This window comes from Hyperolius riggenbachi, chromosome 7 (genome assembly GCF_040937935.1).
Source record: "Hyperolius riggenbachi isolate aHypRig1 chromosome 7, aHypRig1.pri, whole genome shotgun sequence".
NCBI lineage: Eukaryota > Metazoa > Chordata > Amphibia > Anura > Hyperoliidae > Hyperolius > Hyperolius riggenbachi.
In genome coordinates, this window is record NC_090652.1 from 210,391,289 (window position 1) to 210,408,873 (window position 17,585).

Consider the following 17,585-nt stretch of genomic DNA (forward strand, 5'->3'; position numbering starts at 1 on the left):
TACTTCCAGTGACATCACCTGCCAGCAGGAAAAATGTCACCATGTGATAAATGTCAAAATGTGAATCAGGGAGAGGAAATCTTTTACAATAGGCAAACACTGATTAAATAATTTATACATCATTATTGTAATAATGAAGCACTTATTTATTACATTATTTTCACTGGAGTTCCTCTTTAAGTATGTAGAAAATGGCAGAGATAAAATCCAGTGAAGGAAAAAAAAGAATTCAGTTGAAGTCGACAAATGGAACAGACATTGGTTTTAATTACTGCAGTATCAGCTTTGAAAATTGTATCCAATGCTCATTCTTTGCCTTGCGATATGGAGCTATTTCCCTTTCCTCTCCTCCAACCTTCCCCATATACAAAACATGCACGTTGAATGTAAATAATCTTGATTTGCTAACCAGTGGACTTTTTGCCAACACAAATGATCACTCTCATATATCTATATCTATAAGTGTCTGTATTAAATAATGCAAATAATCATTATTTGTGTTCATCCTTGATCAATACCAGAAATTCTATCTTTCATATTTCTCTCTGCCTGCCCATACAGTATACTGTGAGTATTTTTTTCCAAGTGTCTGTGTAGGGAAGCCAGCGCAGTGATGAACACAGCAGCCTGCCTCTCTTTCGATCTCTCTTTCCCTTTTTGTTTCCTCTCTCCTCTCTCACTCTCTGTGTCCATCATGCAGAATATAAGACAAGCAGCCACTGAGGCCTTTTGTCGCTTGGGTAAGTGCCTATATCTACAGCTGAATAACTGAGTAGAAAGGTGTTTTCAGTGTGGTTTTGAGTCCCACCTTGAAAACACTGAATCTCTCCATTTCATTCTGATGTAAGCACCCTGCAGCTATATACTGCCCGAGGCAGGTATCATTCAGCTTTATTACTAGGGTGAGGCACTAACAATCATCCATTTCTTTAGTTGACCCTCAATGTAGGCGCTTTCCATATATCAAAGATTGATTGGCTGCAGGCCTTAGCTTTGTATGCAATGCAGAAATGAAATGACTGAGCATATCTGTGACCATAACCGGCTGTGATAAAAGGAAAGCAGTCTGCTGAATTGCTTATGGTTTTTACAATTGCTGCCTTTATTCTGTTTATATAGTGTTCTGTGTGTGTCAGTAATCAGCTCTGACACTTTAGATTCAGTGCTTTGCAATACCATTCTCAGTGCATTTTCCTTTTTACATTGTCCATGCTCTTCCTTGCATGCTGAAATATGTGCTGTTTTTGTTGTCTGTTTGATTCATTTCTCGAGGGCCTGAATAAAAGCTGCCAAATTGAATTCCTGTCCCCAAGGTCTCTTAAGGTGACAGGTTTTTGCGGTCATCCATATACACCCATTTGCAAGTTTCAGGACTAGTCACTTGTGTCGCTATGTTGTCAATATTGGTTGTATAATACACAGTGGGGCTGATTTATCAAGACAGGTGCAAAGAAATCTGGAGCAAAGTAGAGCAGGTGGCAAAAATAACTAATTGCAATACTGTACTTGCTTTATTTAACAGCTGAACATAGATTGGTTCCTGTGAGCAATTGCTACAATTACTTCAATTTTCTTCACTCCTGCCTTGATGCATCAGGTGCAGCGATGCTAGGTGGCGAATGCGTAAATTCTGATGCCAACACGCACTTGTCAATCCTGTATTGCCCACCACGGCCTTTAAATGAAGGTTAGCTGGGTTGAAAAGGCAAATCGGAATGGAGTGTGCCAAATCTGCATCTGAGTCAAAATGTGCGCATTCGCAAACTATTGTGTGCATGTTTGCCATCCTCCTGGTGAACACCACGGCAAGAAGTTCACCCATCACTTGTTAGTTTCATTATTCATTTTCACATTCGTCAATTGTGAATTATTCTTGTATTTTTAGGTACTTACAGATCAGAATGATTTACATTTACAGTAGTTGAACCTTAAGCGGGCAATAAAAGAAGTTAGATACTCACCTATGTAGAGCGAAGACTCTGGACTGTCCCTGTTCACATAACTTGCCTTTGGAAGCCCTCTGAAGGTGTGTCCCGAGTGCTTCTGCTTCCATAGATGGATCCATCTGTACTACGTACACATCAGCCCGAACCTGCGCATGCTAAGTATGTATCCGCTGGTGTTTGGAAGTACCCGGCAATGCGAGTACTTCAGAAGCCTTCATGAAGAGTCGCAAAGAGGTATTTGGCTTTTCAGTGGGGGGGACTTCAGTGGAACAAGAGGATGGAGAGAGGACTGGGAAGGCTCGATGGGATCCAGAGCCTTCCCTCTACAGTACAAAGGAGAGCATATAACTTTTTATTGCCAGCTTCAGGTTCACTTTAAAGTGAGATACAAGTGACAAAATCAGGTTTCAGTTACCTCCATTATGTTTCAAAATAATATTGTGTACTATCTGTGATAACCCTCTTGCCGTCTGCCAGTGATGTAAGGTGTAAAGTCAACTTTGAAGTCTGATTCCATTGTGGATGTGCATCACTTTGGACTTCATGTTGGGAGGAGCGCATGTCAGTAAATTCCTGCTTCAGCCTTACATACAGGCAACATAGTGCTGTGACATCATAGTGGGAAAGAGGAATAATAGGCTATGTTATATGGGAAAACCACGCGAATGGTGCCTAGTGATCAAAGGTTGATCATCACTTTAAGCAGGGCTCAATAATAATGGTTAATAATTCTACTATGCACTGCAGACAGTTTTTTGGAAGTTTGCTGTTTTCATTTCACATAAGATTCTGCAAAGGTGATGCTAGAATTAAATTTGTGATGTCATTTGCATTTGGGAATTGACAAAATTACTAAAATGAAGCTCTTGGGCCTGGTATACTGTAGTTAGTTGCTATCAATTTAGAAACGTATTGTTTCCCTTTTGGACTTACACAATTGACTACAATGAAAATAAAAGAGAAATGGTTCAGAAAAGCTGTTCTCCCTGTTCAGTGCTTAGTGCTGACATTGTCAGCAGGATCACAGCTCCCATGCAAGCAAAACTCAGACAACAGAAATCGGCTATAAGGAATAATGGCAGTAGGGAATGCAGTAGGGAAAAGCTGACTTAGGTCCTGCAGAACTTTTCTGAAGACCACAGAAACACTGTAGACTAACAGAAACAACAAAAGCCTGTTAAGACAGACATTTGTTTTTACTGGTGCTTAGAACGGACAGACATGTTTGGGGAACACCGGAAGAGAGGAAATTCCTTCCCCTCTCCTCACTATTAACACATTATTGTGGTACAGAAGGACACTGTCCAATATACTTTCCTTTGTTTTATTTTATGCTATTTCAAAATACAGTTTATTGGAAAGTACAGTATATTGGACACTCTGTCCAATATACTTTCCGAGCTGACAGACACCAACAGAGACTAAAACTAGCCGAAAAAGAAATGAGACAGACATGGTGGATCGTACATTGCATCAGTTATGAGGCCCCTTTCACACTTGGGCATTTTAATTGCACAGCTTTCCTAACCCTTTTTTACAGTAGGGTAACGCTAAATGAAAACCTATGGGGCCTTGTATATCTACAGCGGTGTGCTGCACCGTAAGTATCAAATTTACCTCACTGACAACAGCGTGTTATCGGCAACCACCTGCGGCGATGTGCAGCGAGCGGAAGTCATGTAAGTCTATGGTGCTGCAGATATTTTAAACTGTTTGCCGTTTGGGTCGCGCATGTGCGTAAGCGTATTTTGTCAATACACTTCCGTGCACTTCGTATTTCTGCCACAAGAAGTGAGCGCTAGAGACCCTCACTTCCTGTTTGGCTTGCAGGCAGAAGTGCGATTAACGCGCATTACCACGGTAATCTCAGAAGGCTGTTTTTGATGTTGTGGTGCAATACAATCGCCCTATCGCACAGCAACAAAAACACTGGTTTCTGGTTTGAAAGCAGCCTGACTGTTTTTGTTTTCCTCCGGTATAGTGTGAACCCAGTCTCAGACATCCTGTCATGTTGATTCAGTATCATTCAGCCAGTTTCCTGCACTGCATTGCTGCCCTCCTTCCTGTAAAAATAGTGCTACCTCAGCTAGGTTTAGGGCTTTTTCACATGGGAGGCTGAATGTGGTAAATTCAGCACCTGTCAACTGCTCCTGCGCACTGGCCGGGGCAGGGTAATGTTTATGCTTGGTTAGGATGGGATAAAAGCGGCTGTACTCAGACGCAGCATGCCATGTCAAGTGCTAATGTGTGTGTGGTTGCAGACCCTTCCTTTCGGGTGCATTAAACTATACCCCAAAGGTGCTCAGTGGCTGGCAAAAAGGGGGTGAACCTCCTGACAAGCACACAGTTCAGCCTCCCATGTGAAAGAGGCCTTAGCCTCCTCCGCACATTTACTAACTATGTTCCTTAAAGAGAATCTGTATTGTTAAAATCGCACAAAAGTAAACATACCAGTGCGTTAGGGGACATCTCCTATTACCCTCTGTCACTATTTCGCCGCTCCTCGCCGCATTAAAAGTGGTTAAAAACAGTTTAAAAAAGTTTGTTTATAAACAAACAAAATGGCCACCAAAACAGGAAGTAGGTTGATGTACAGTATGTCCACACATAGAAAATACATCCATACACAAGCAGGCTGTATACACCCTTCCTTTTGAATCTCAAGAGATCATTGTGTGTTTCTTCCCCCCTGCAGTTCTCATGCACTGAAGTTTCAGGCTGCTTGTTTTTCTCCTGCAAACAGCTTTGCCCTTGTCTATAATTCTTCAGTATGTGAAAGCCCAGCCAGCTCAGAGGACGATTTATACAGCTTGTAAAAGAGAAGAGAGAAGCTGCTCTAATCTAAATAACACACAGGCAGTGTGCATAGAGGGGCCAGAAAGGGTGAGTTCATAGCAGAACCACAACACTGAAGAACTTGGCAGCCTTCCAGACACAGGCTGACAAGTCTGACAGGGGAAAGATACATTGATTTATTACAGAGATAGTGATAGCAGAAAGTGCTGCAGTAAAGCAGAACACATTAGAATAGCTTTTGGAACTAGTAGGATGATAAAAAACAGGATGCAATTTTTGTTACGGAGTCTCTTTAATGATTGTTGATTGATCATTAGGGTGACAGTTCAGGTAACATGATGCTTGGTTACAGCTGAGGAGCATCTATTAAAAGAAAAGATACAGAGAGCCCAATATAGTATAGTATGTACTAATGCTCACAAACCAGGGTTACCCTTTAGGCAACCACTGTAAATGCAGGTGGTACATGTGACCAAGCGTCAGTAGACGTGAAACGGCCGTCACCCCACTGCTCACTGCCTAAACACCCACCTCCTATACCAAGTCTCCTTGCACCAGCCAGGACACGTAAGAGATGCTTGGCATCACCTTTATTACACATTTGGAATGGAAATGATGTACTGCAATGCCTGATATGGAGATAATTGTCACGACATGCAAATAAATCTGCACAGGACGGAAGGTGCACGCTTTTTGTTTTTTTTCTTGTAAGCTGGATTGCTGTTGCGGATTTTCTCATTGTTTGAGCAGTGCACACGTCTGAGTGACAAGTGTGTCAGACGCAGATTCAAGGCTGCAGGGGGATGGAAGGACATTTGCCAAAGTAGTATCCTCTGCTCATTTGTCATATATTGGGTTGTGCCATACACACAATTACTTTTTTCTTGATTGTTTGAGATTTAAGACCTGTCCCCACTCAGGATTAAGAAGTCACTCTCTGTAGATCGGAAAGTAGGGGTATAACACCCCTACACCAGGGGTGGACACAGATATCGTAGACAAAGACGATGAACAGAGGCGCCAAGAGGATAAAATTTGCTAAAAGTTTTAAAATTGCTGTGGAGGCAGCGGTGGACTCCCTCCCTTAAAGCAGACATGAAACTGTCAGTTTTCAAAAAAACATATATTTATTAACATACTCCAAAAAACAGGGGGATGCAACGCGTTTCACAGGAATATTCCTGCTTCTTCAGGCAGTAAACAATGGAGTATTGAACAACCAGCTGTCATAAATACACCTAGCGCAAAGACAGAGGCACTAGGTGTATTTATGACAGCTGGCTGTTAAATACTCCATTGTTTACTGCCTGAAGAAGCAGGAATATACCTGTGAAACGCGTTGCATCCCCCTGTTTTTTGGAGTATGTTGATAAATATATGTTTTTTTGAAAACTGACAGTTTCATGTCTGCTTTAAGGGAGGTGAGTCCACCGCTACCTCCACAGCAATTTTAAAACTTTTAACAAATGTTATCCTGTTGGCGACTCTGTTTACCGTCTACGAGGAGCATCTATTGTTCAATCAAGAGGGCAGAAGGAGTGATGGTGGCACTGGAGCAAGTGGTGTCCTGCACTCGGGTAATGAAAAAAGTTATGGGCTCGTTCATTGCTTGCCATTTAGTGATACACCGTAGCAGATCACTAAACATAATTGTGGATTAACTGTGCACATTCCAGACTCTCACTCAGTACAGCCCAGAAAGATTCTTTCTGATAAATGCTAGCAAGCGCCTGGCCCTTTTACCGGAGCTTGAAAACAGACCTCTCAAATGCTGCTGCTTTGACTTTTGATTGGTCCATTTTTAAGCTGCATACATTTCCATAAAATTTGTATGAAAATGTGCATCTCACTGCCCATCCCTATTGCATTTTGTGTGACCCATCACTGATCAGCCAGCCTACTATAATGACACTTGAGGTTTTCCCAATCATCACTGACTAGTATTGATTGAACATACAAAGGGAGTACACTGCAGTCTACATAATCACAACAGTGTTTTTCATTAATTGCGAACATTCAAAAGTGACAGTGGTTTATGAATTGATAGGAAGCACAAGCTGCCATTTTCTACTGGAATGGAACACCCATTTACAGTGTTATATGACCAAGAAAACTGCACGGCACAATTTCCTTTAGTTTTGTTGAAATTGGTTTGCTATTTTCATGGCGAAACAGATTCAGCTGGAATAGCAGCTTATCACTATGTAAATATATGCTAAATATAAAGTACAGAGAGGCAAGTCTGCTTCATGTTGTGACAGGGAACACTGGAAAAAAAACACCCCAAAACATAAATTGAGTACAAGGAAGATGAACAACTCTTCTTTGTATCTGCTAAATGTTCCACCTGCTAAATAGTGGTAGAATTTTCAGTTCTTCGCAATAAAAATGTCTTCATCAGAGTTTAGGTTAAGATCTGCCCTTGCAGGTGGCTGTCCAATACGTAAACCTAAGCTTAACTTTGAATATAAGAGCATGCCAAAGAAGTCAAGGGCATGCTCACTTTTTCAGGGGCAGCAGGGTAGAGTTGTACTCACGGTATCACAGCATTTTTCGAATACTTGATCCACCACCTCACATACCACAAACTTGTGGAGATCATGAAACTTGTATACAGTAATCCACGTCAGATGTTTTTGCAAAAGGCCTCAGAGATATGAACACCACATGTCAGGTGGCATTTAGACTTTGTTGTCTCAGATTTATGTTGTAGGGCTTGATCAAACTGAAATGAAAAAACACCTCCCCAATAAGGTTTGCATTACTGGTGCAAGTACACTAGAATTTTGCTATAGTAAACTTTGATATAGTAAGCCTCTGGCTATCCTAAACTCAGTCCCCAGGTCCCAAATCATGTCCTGTATGAATATACAATGTATGACGAATTCTGATATAGTAAACATCTGATATAGTTAACTGTTTTGCCAGGTCCCTTGGAGTTTACTATAAAAGATTCTACAGTACTGCCAGTTGAGCAGTAAATTAATGGCCAACCTCTATTGTTTTTGACAAGTTTTTTTTCAGCACCAGTGACCAGACATCACCTATCACCTACTGTTTTACCTTTTTTTTATGATTTTTAAATGCTTTAACATTTTTTTTTGCTTCCACAGTTTATCAGAATCTCAAATTATGTAGATGGCCTCTATCTTGAGGTTCTTTAATTCCTAATGCCCCATGCAAGCTTTTTTTTGCTACAATAATTGAATATTGTGAACATTAATATATAATCTACTGGCAGTAGCTTCTCCTAAACATATTCTTGGTTCTATAATTTTTGCAGAATTTACTGTATCAATACACTGGCAAAAAGATGAGCAATGGGCTTGAAATATGCATATGCAATATACATTCTTAATGGAACTAACAGTTGTGTATAATAACTCCATTAAATGAAATCTTAAGTCCAAAAAAAAAGTACTTTAACTTGCCTGGGGCTTCTTGTAGCTCCCTGCAGTCATCTTGTGCCTACGCCATCCTTCTGCGACCTTTCTACCAGCAGAGGTGACCCCCTCAAAGCTGTCCGGCCACGCGCCTCCTCGACGCGCCCCCGTGCACGGCAGCATTCGGTGCATGCACATTATGGTAAAATCGCTATTGCGCATGAGCAGAACGCTCCTGGACACAGGAGTGTGATCAGGGTGCATGTGGCTCGGGGCCGTGCATGCGTAGTAGCCTGCGACTGGCCATGACCGGCCAGCTTTGACGGGGTTGACGCTGCTGGCTGCAGGGTGGTGGAAGAACAGTACAGGCACAGAATTACTGCAAAGGGCTGCAAGAAGCCCCAGGTAAGTTAAACATTTTTTTTTTTTTACTTAAATAACCCTTTAACCTGCTGAGCGGTCTGGACGAGCTCAGCTCGTCCAACACCGCCAGAGGCTGCCGCTCAGGCCCTGCTGGGCCGATTTCAACCAAATAAAAAGCAGCACACGCAGCCGGCACTTTGCCAGCCGCGTGTGCTGCCTGATCGCCGCTGCAGCGCGGCGATCCGCCGCGTGCAGCGGCGAAAGAGGGTCCCCCCAGCCGCCCGAGCCCAGCGTAGCCGGAACAAACAGTTCCGGCCAGCGCTAAGGGCTGGATCGGAGGCGGCTGACGTCAGGACGTCGGCTGACGTCCATGACGTCACTCCGCTCGTCGCCATGGCGACGAGGGAAGCGAAACACGGAGGGCCGCTCATTGCGGCCTTCCGTGTTATCTCTTGCCGCCGGAGGCGATCGGAAGATCGCCTCCGGAGCGCCCTCTAGTGGGCTTTCATGCAGCCAACTTTCAGTTGGCTGCATGAAATAGTTTTTTTTTGTATTTAAAAAAAACCCTCCCGCAGCCACCCTGGCGATTTAATCAGAACGCCAGGGTGGTTAAGCAATCTGTGGTGCCTCCTGCAATATGTATCACCCTAGGCATCTGTCTAGCAGACATGTTGCGAACATAGAGTTTTCCATTCGCGAACAGCGAATGAGAACTTCAGAAAATGTTCGCAACAGGCGAACCACCATAGACTTCAATGGGCAGGCAAACTTTAAAACCTACAAAGACTGTTTCTGGCTACAAGGATGGTATGGTTGTTTCAAGGGGTCTAACACCTGGACAGTGTAGCGGGATCCATGCCAAAATCCCACCAAAAATTACGTAGTTGACGCAAAGTCGGGTTTTAATCCATAATGGGCAGAAATCACATTATGCACAGTTCTGGGCAAAAGTACTATCAGAATACAGTGAAATAATAATACACTGGAGTGGTTTTGTGTGTGCAACTTAATGAGGCAACAACAATAGCAGTAGTGTGCACACAGCTCTGGGTGTGGGCTGTGGAGTGTCACTCACAGAGAAATGCATTAGTACTATCAGAATACAGTGAAATAATAATGCATTGGAATGGTACTGTGCATGCAACCTAATGTAGCAACAGCAGTAGTGTGCACACAGCTCTGGGTGTCAGTGGGCTGTGGAGTGTCACACACACAAAAAACACAGGAGACCGATGTGCTAGCCCTCAAAAGGGCTGTTTGGGATGCTTTTATAGCAAGAGAGGAACAAGAACACAGGCCCAGCTAATGCTTTCCCTACCTATCTGCAGCAAGTCTGACCCTGCTCTCACTAACAGTCAGCAGCCAGCAAAGAATAAGTCCAATATGGCCACCGCAACTGCTTTTTGATAGGTTGGTGGGGGTCCAGGAGGGGGTGCTAGCTGATTGGCTGCCATGTGTTTGCTTTGAGGTACGGGGTCAAAGTTTGGCTCCATGATGATGTATAGGGGGCAGTTCGAACACGCCATATGTTCGCAGTTCGCAGAGAACGCGAACAGCGGAAATTCGCCGGATACTGTCCGCCGGTGAACTGTTGAGGCCATGTCTTCTGTCTAGTTCACCTTTTTTTACTTAGGGTAGAATATGCCGATCAGCAGATAGTTGAAGAACATGTTTGGACAGGGAAAGGGCATCGGAAAGTCTCAAGCATGATCATTATGGACGAAAAGTATTGTAAGTGTGAGTAAATAAAATAGCATCACTAATGCTCATTGTCATCTTAAGGTCCTTAAGATGACAATGAGCATTAGTGATGCTATGGGCCTGATTCACAAAGCGATGCAAAGTGTTTGCACGCCAGTGAAAAGCCCTTTATCACGCTTAAACTCAGTTTAGGCATGATAAGAATAAACTCGCGCGAATTTTCCGCGAGCAAACTTTTGTGCACGCAATCGCGCGGCGCACGGTGCAGTGCGTGCGATGCGCCCATTAAACCCTATGGGCGCTGCGCGCGGAGTTGCGCGATTGTGCGCGCAAAACTTTGCGCGCGGGACTTTGCGCACGATAAAGAGCACAAAGCGGTGCTAACTCAGCGGTGCAAAAGTTATCACGCCTAAAGTCTTTTAGGCGTGATAACTGAGTTATCACCGCTTTGTGAATCAGGCCCAATTTTATTTAATTATGCAAAACATGACAGAGGTGAGATCAAGGGAATTAAACTGTGGTTTGCTCTGTAATTCATAATGACAAATAACACATAAATAACAAGTCCTCACTGCACTTTATATTTTCAAAACAAACAATTTATGGAGAGGAATCAGCAATGAAAGTATACATTTCAGGCAGCGGTGCTTCCCAAATGTAGTGCTGTCAAAATAATGGAAAATTAGAAGCTTGTGTTGATGGTTTTGCTTCACAAAAGATAGGTAAATGTAGTGGGCCTCTTGCCAAAAACACCCTGTGTCTGAAAGCTTCTGTCCAGTGCATCATCATAAGTAAGGTGGATGGTTGCAGATGTGCTGATCCCAACATGTACATTTGCTGTTATTTTTGTTATTACTGTAGCTGTAAATGTGCTGTCTAACAGCTGTTTTTGAATGAATACTGGTATGATTGTAGATTTGGACTAACTGTTCTGAGTGTGTGCATTCTGAAATAATTATTGCTATAGCATAAAGTGAAGCTATCAAATGTACACCACATACACAACACACAAACCTAGTCTTGGTGTCGCCTTTGACTATACACCTGTGGCATACATAGAGTTCTTGACAATCGGTGTTGATTATTTACAGACACCCCCGCACAATTTTCTTTATGGGGGGTTTGAGGGGGTAGTACGCTAGTGGTACCTCCCATGTGACATGCCTGGTGGTCTAGTGGTACCCCCATGTGACATCCCTCCCTGGTGGCCTGGTGGTCCTCCTCTTTTTGTCCCCATAGCTTGCCTGAGAATCTAGTGGTACCCTACAGTGAGAGGGCCAACATCATTTCTCCCACCGTCTGCATGGGCCCCTCTCCTGTGTCCCCCTGCAGAGTAGGTTGCAGAGGCGAGCAGCTTGTGAGTGAATCTCACCTGATCCCGATGGGTCCATGCTCCTTGGTAGGCGGCCACTCTGTGTCTTCCCAATCTCTGCATGTCATGAAGGTCGTGCAAGTTAAACTTTAAGGACCGGGACCCACAGGAGCAATTTCAGCCACACTAAAAGTCCCAGCATCCTTGGAGAAATTTCTTTTAATACAAAGTATACAATTGCTGCAAAATCGCCTTTCAATCACTTGTACAAAGCAATTTTGCACAAATAGCACCATCCAACTACCCAGAAACCCCCCCCCCCTTAAAAAATGGAAATCGCAAATCATTACCGCTGTAAAAATAGCTAGCATTAAATTCAGGAGCGCTTTAAAATCACCAGAAATTGCTCTGGAAAACACTGCTTAAATTGTTACGAAAAGCGCGTAGCCATTGTGTTTTGCGTATTACAGAGCCCTAAATATACTTTGCAGTTTGGTATGCTCTGTATAATTTACAGTGAATGATCACTAGATATCCTATGTGAGTTCTACAGCCATGCAGGATAAGTAAACCATGTGTCTGCTTGAGGCTTTGCTATTTTCTGCATAATTCCCATGACAACCTCAGCTATAAATCTGGCTCTAACCATTCTTTAACTCTTTTGGTTGCGCAGTCTGTTACATGTACTGGTACATTTGTATTTGAGCACACAAGTGTAACACATATTTCTCATTTAATAGGTCTGAAGCAGAAACACACAGGCTATGAAGAGGTAAGAGAAACGTCCTGGTATTAAATTGTTATTGTGCTTGTTATTGGATGTTAAATTCTTTTAAGTCTCATCAGATTAAGACCTCCATTCTCTATTTATTACAAAAAGGTTAGATATTATAAGAACATTGAAAATCACAAAATTCTGTTAAAAACTAGGTCCATCTTAATCAAAATTCTCTATTGTTCATACACTGATCGGGACTGACCATTTTTTCCAGATGGACAGTGTCAATAGAATGATAATGGTAATATTATTCAGATGGATATTCTGTTGTGCAGTAGTACTCAGATCAGATGTCATTTGTTTACCTGATCTAAAGCCCATCTGATAGTGGCTTTAAACTCAGAGAGCCCATACATTATTCGATATTGCAGGCTGAACAACAACATCATCGATCAGGAGGCAACATAGCCGCATGATTGATATTTCTTTTGATTCCCGTCCAAAATCGGTCAAGAGGATAAATCAGGAAAGCTGAAAAATCTCGGTAGCTTGGACACAATTCGGTGTTCTGTATCCCAATGAATGATGGACCCCCAGCCGGTATCCCCCCAGTGTATATGTGTATCCCCCATGCCAATGTGCAGTGATGAAGGCTCACCTGTAAAACCCACATGAATAGCGGCCTCTTACGGTGACCACTGTCACTGCGAGTGCCTGCACCACGTGACCCTGGTGCATATAGCGACATCACTACATGTGCCTGTGTCATGTGGTAGAGGCGCTTGTGGTGATGCCAGCCAGTGGAGGATGCCAGGATTCACACTGGCGTGGGACAGTGGAGCTTTCAGCACTGAACAGGGCATAGACACACACACACACACACACATTAGGGGGGGGGGGGGCGATAGCAGGATCTTTTCTAATAGCTTTCATGTTGAAATCTATTGGAAAGCGGTATGTGCAGTGTATAGGCAGGCAGTAGATCCCTCTCTTATCAGATTTGATTAGAGAGGAATCTATCTAATGGTTGATCTGGTGGCAGATCAAGTGATGCACAGCCACCTTCAGATTTGTTTTGTTTAAAATTAAGGATTTTTGGAGGGAGAGTTTTGGATAGGACATGGGCAGGATGAAATCTACTTCTCTTGCGAAGAGTGCTGGCAGTTTTAAAAAGTGCTTTAAAAGCGCTTGAGTAATGTATTTTAATGTGAGTGTTCTCATATGAGCTATGAGCTTTCTTTCCAATCGCAAATGCAGGTTCTGCACCATTTTCAGAGCGTTTGAGCTTTCAGTGGAAGGTATAGGAAAATCACTAAGCGCAGGGCCGGCCTGTAACGATCGGTGTAACACAGAGGGGATCTGATTACCGGTGATCTGCAGTATCACCGAGAATGCAGATATACAGGATCTTCTCAAAAAATTAGCATATTGTGATAAAGTTCATTATTTTTTGTAATGTACTGATAAACATTAGACTTTCATATATTTTAGATTCAAATACACACAACTGAAGTAGTTCAAGCCTTTTATTGTTTTAATATTGATGATTTTGGCATACAGCTCATGAAAACCCAAAATATTAGCATATTTCATCCGACCAATAAAAGAAAAGTGTTTTTAAAACAAAAAAAGTCAACCTTCAAATAATTATGTTCAGTTATGCACTCAATACTTGGTCGGGAATCCTTTTGCAGAAATGACTGCTTCAATGCGGCGTGGCATGGAGGCAACCAGCCTGTGGCACTGCTGAGGTGTTACGGAGGCCCAGGATGCTTCAATAGCGGCCTTAAGCTCATCCAGAGTGTTGGGTCTTGCGTCTCTCAACTTTCTCTTCACAATATCCTACAGATTCCCTATGGGGTTCAGGTCAGGAGAGTTGGCAGGCCAATTGAGCACAGTAATACCATGGTCAGTAAACCATTTACCAGTGGTTTTGGCATTGTGAGCAGGTGCCAGGTCGTGCTGAAAAATGAAATCTTCATCTCCATAAAGCTTTTCAGTAGATGGAAGCATGAACCCACTTTTGAACCAGAAACAGTGGCAGAAGCACCTGACCTGGGCTACAGAGAAGCAGCACTGGACTGTTGCTCAGTGGTCCAAAGTACTTTTTTCGGATGAAAGCAACTTTTACATGTAATTCGGAAATCAAGGTGCCAGAGTCTGGAGGAAGACTGGGGAGAGAGAAATGCCAAAATGCCTGAAGTCCAGTGTCAAGTACCCACAGTCAGTGATGGTCTGAGGTGCCATGTCAGCTGCTGGTGTTGGTCCACTGTGTTTTATCAAGGGCAGGGTCAATGCAGCTAGCTATCAGGAGATTTTGGAGCACTTCATGCTTCCATCTGCTGAAAAGCTTTATGGAGATGAAGATTTCATCAGGGATGCTCGGATGTGCCTCATCCACGAATTCGGAAATCCGCGTGGTTGCAAAAAAAAATCCGAATTCGGCCCCGCCGCATGCGGATTTTCGTCCGCGTCCACGCAACCACGCGGATTTTTTCCCGTGAATGGCGTAATCACGCGCGGATTCACGCCCGGAGGCGGATTTTCTTTTAACGTTAATAACAAAGCCCCCATACATGCTACAGTCCCCCAAATAGCATGGATTATCGAGGTGATAAGGGGCAACATAACTTCAACATAAAAAATTCCCCCCAAAAATTTTTTTCTAGAGAAAATGGATTTTAAAGTGAAATCAACACTTTAAATGGGGCTATTAATTGGTAATAAGTGGTTTTAAAAAGGGATATACGCGTTAAGCAGTCAAAGAGGTGAAGGCGAGTTCCAATGGCACTTGGCGGCGAAGGTACCGCTGGAGGAGGATGAGTGGCTGACGGCAAAAAGGCTCCAGAGAGGTTTTTGTTTTTTTTTTTTGTTTTTTTTTTTTGCAGCAATTAGCAATGACATCGCAGCAGAGTTGTCAGTGGACACGGGCAGTGTGAACGCAGAGTGCAGTGGTGGTAGCGACTGAGTCAGGAGAAGGTCTATGCGGGCGGTCAGTTCAGCAGCACAGAAGGACCACGGCAACATACTGGTAGTAGTAGTAGTAGCAGCAGCGTCATAGTGCTGGCCAAAAAATTAAATGCACCCGGCGACCCGGGCAGTGTGAACGCAGAGTGTAGTAGCGACTGAGTCAGGAGGACAAAGCGGGCGGTCAGTTCAGCAGCAGCAGCACAGTAGTAGTAGCACAGCGTCATAGTGCTGGCCAAAAAATTAAATGCACCCGGCGACCCGGGCAGTGTGAACGCAGAGTGTAGTAGCGACTGAGTCAGGAGGACAAAGCGGGCGGTCAGTTCAGCAGCAGCAGCACAGTAGTAGTAGCACAGCGTCATAGTGCTGGCCAAAAAATTAAATGCACCCGGCGACCCGGGCAGTGTGAACGCAGAGTTTAGTAGCGACTGAGTCAGGAGGACAAAGCGGGCGGTCAGTTCAGCAGCAGCAGCACAGTAGTAGTAGCACAGCGTCATAGTGCTGGCCAAAAAATTAAATGCACCCGGCGACCCGGGCAGTGTGAACGCAGAGTGTAGTAGCGACTGAGTCAGGAGGACAAAGCGGGCGGTCAGTTCAGCAGCAGCAGCACAGTAGTAGTAGCACAGCGTCATAGTGCTGGCCAAAAAATTAAATGCACCCGGCGACCCGGGCAGTGTGAACGCAGAGTGTAGTAGCGACTGAGTCAGGAGGACAAAGCGGGCGGTCAGTTCAGCAGCAGCAGCACAGTAGTAGTAGCACAGCGTCATAGTGCTGGCCAAAAAATTAAATGCACCCGGCGACCCGGGCAGTGTGAACGCAGAGTGTAGTAGCGACTGAGTCAGGAGGACAAAGCGGGCGGTCAGTTCAGCAGCAGCAGCAGCACAGTAGTAGTAGCACAGCGTCATAGTGCTGGCCAAAAAATTAAATGCACCCGGCGACCCGGGCAGTGTGAACGCAGAGTGTAGTAGCGACTGAGTCAGGAGGACAAAGCGGGCGGTCAGTTCAGCAGCTCAGAAGGAGGACCATGGCAACTTACTGGTAGTAGTACCATAACACCAAAAAATTAACCAAGGTAGGCACTAGGCAGGTAGTAAATGTCTTTATAAAGGCAGGCATAGTTAACAACAGCACATGCAGCAGCCACTTCATGTCCCCCTGTGTCCGACAATAGGGGCCAGGAACTCACCTTCCACCCAAGCCTGGTTGATTTTCAGGAAGGTGAGTTTGTCCACAGAGGCGTGGGAGAGCCGAGAGCGCTTCTCTGTGACCACGCCACCGGCCGCACTAAAGCATCTCTCTGAGAGGACACTGGAAGGAGGGCAGGATAGGAGTTCCAGGGCGTACTGGGAAAGCTCGCTCCAGATGTCCAGTCTCTTGACCCAGTACTCCAAGGGGTCCACGGGGCTGTCGGTGTCATTGAGCCCGCTGGATGACCCCATATAGTCAGACACCATGGTGGTCAGTCGTTGCTTGTGCTGGTTGGTGGTGGATGCTGTGGCGGGCACCTCTGTTCTGGGCTGCTGCACTGCATACAGGCTCTTGCTTAGGCTCTTCAGGTCTCCGGGGCGCCAGTTGCTGCTGCTGCTGCTGGTGGTTGTTGTTGTGCTGCTAGTGGCAATGGCAGGCACCTCTTGCTGGCTTGGCAGAGCAGTTACAGTGGGGGTGGAAGGCTGGGGGAATGCTTCCAGTAGTCTGCGCACAAGGGCCTCCTTCAACTCCCTTGTGCGTTGCTCGGTGGTGGATGGCGTCATTAAGTCTCCCAGCTTCCCCTTCAGACGGGGATCAAGCATCAAGGTAATCCAGATGTCCTCCCTTGAACGCATCTGGATCACCCGGGGGTCCCTGCGAAGGCAGCGCAACATGTGCACAGCCATGGGAAACAAGTGGGCCCTGCCAGCAAGATCTTCCTCGTCCTCGCCATTGTCCCATAACGCATGCCTGTCCTCTTCCTGTGCCATGTCGTTGTCCTCCTCAAACCGCCATCCACGTACAACGCCTGCTGCACTCTGCTCCTCCTCCTCCTCCTCATTCAGGTTAGGGACCTCCAACTCTTCCACTACCTGCTGTGAGCCCTCCTCTGAGCTGGACTGTGCTGCCATCTGCTCCTGTTCTTCCAACTGCCTCAGGGCTTCATCCCCACGCTCAATTAAATTGTCCATTGCCTGCTCCAGTAGACAAACCAAGGGCACCCACTGGCACACAGAGGCCCGCTCCTCACTGACCATCTTGGTTGCCTCCAGGAAGGGACTCAGCACCAGGCATACTTGCTGCATCAGTGTCCACTGAGTGGCAGTAATCATGGGGACTTGCTGGTTGCTGGGGACACTTGGGTCTAGCATGTAGGCCCTAAGAGCCAGCCTGTGCTGACACAGCCGCTCCAACATGGCCAGAGTCGAATT

The 17,585-nt window shown here is 44.9% G+C and overlaps 1 protein-coding gene across 1 annotated transcript in view; it reads left to right on the plus strand.

The window, feature by feature from the left end:
* Window positions 1-628: 628 nt before the first annotated feature.
* CDK15 (cyclin dependent kinase 15) overlaps window positions 629-17,585 on the plus strand; it is a 276,452-nt gene continuing 259,495 nt past the window's right edge. Inside the window, exons 1-2 of the mRNA XM_068245105.1 lie at window positions 629-740; window positions 12,242-12,273. Of these exons, the coding sequence (XP_068101206.1) occupies window positions 695-740; window positions 12,242-12,273 (78 nt within the window). The 5' untranslated portion in view covers window positions 629-694. The remainder of the gene's footprint in view (window positions 741-12,241; window positions 12,274-17,585) is intronic.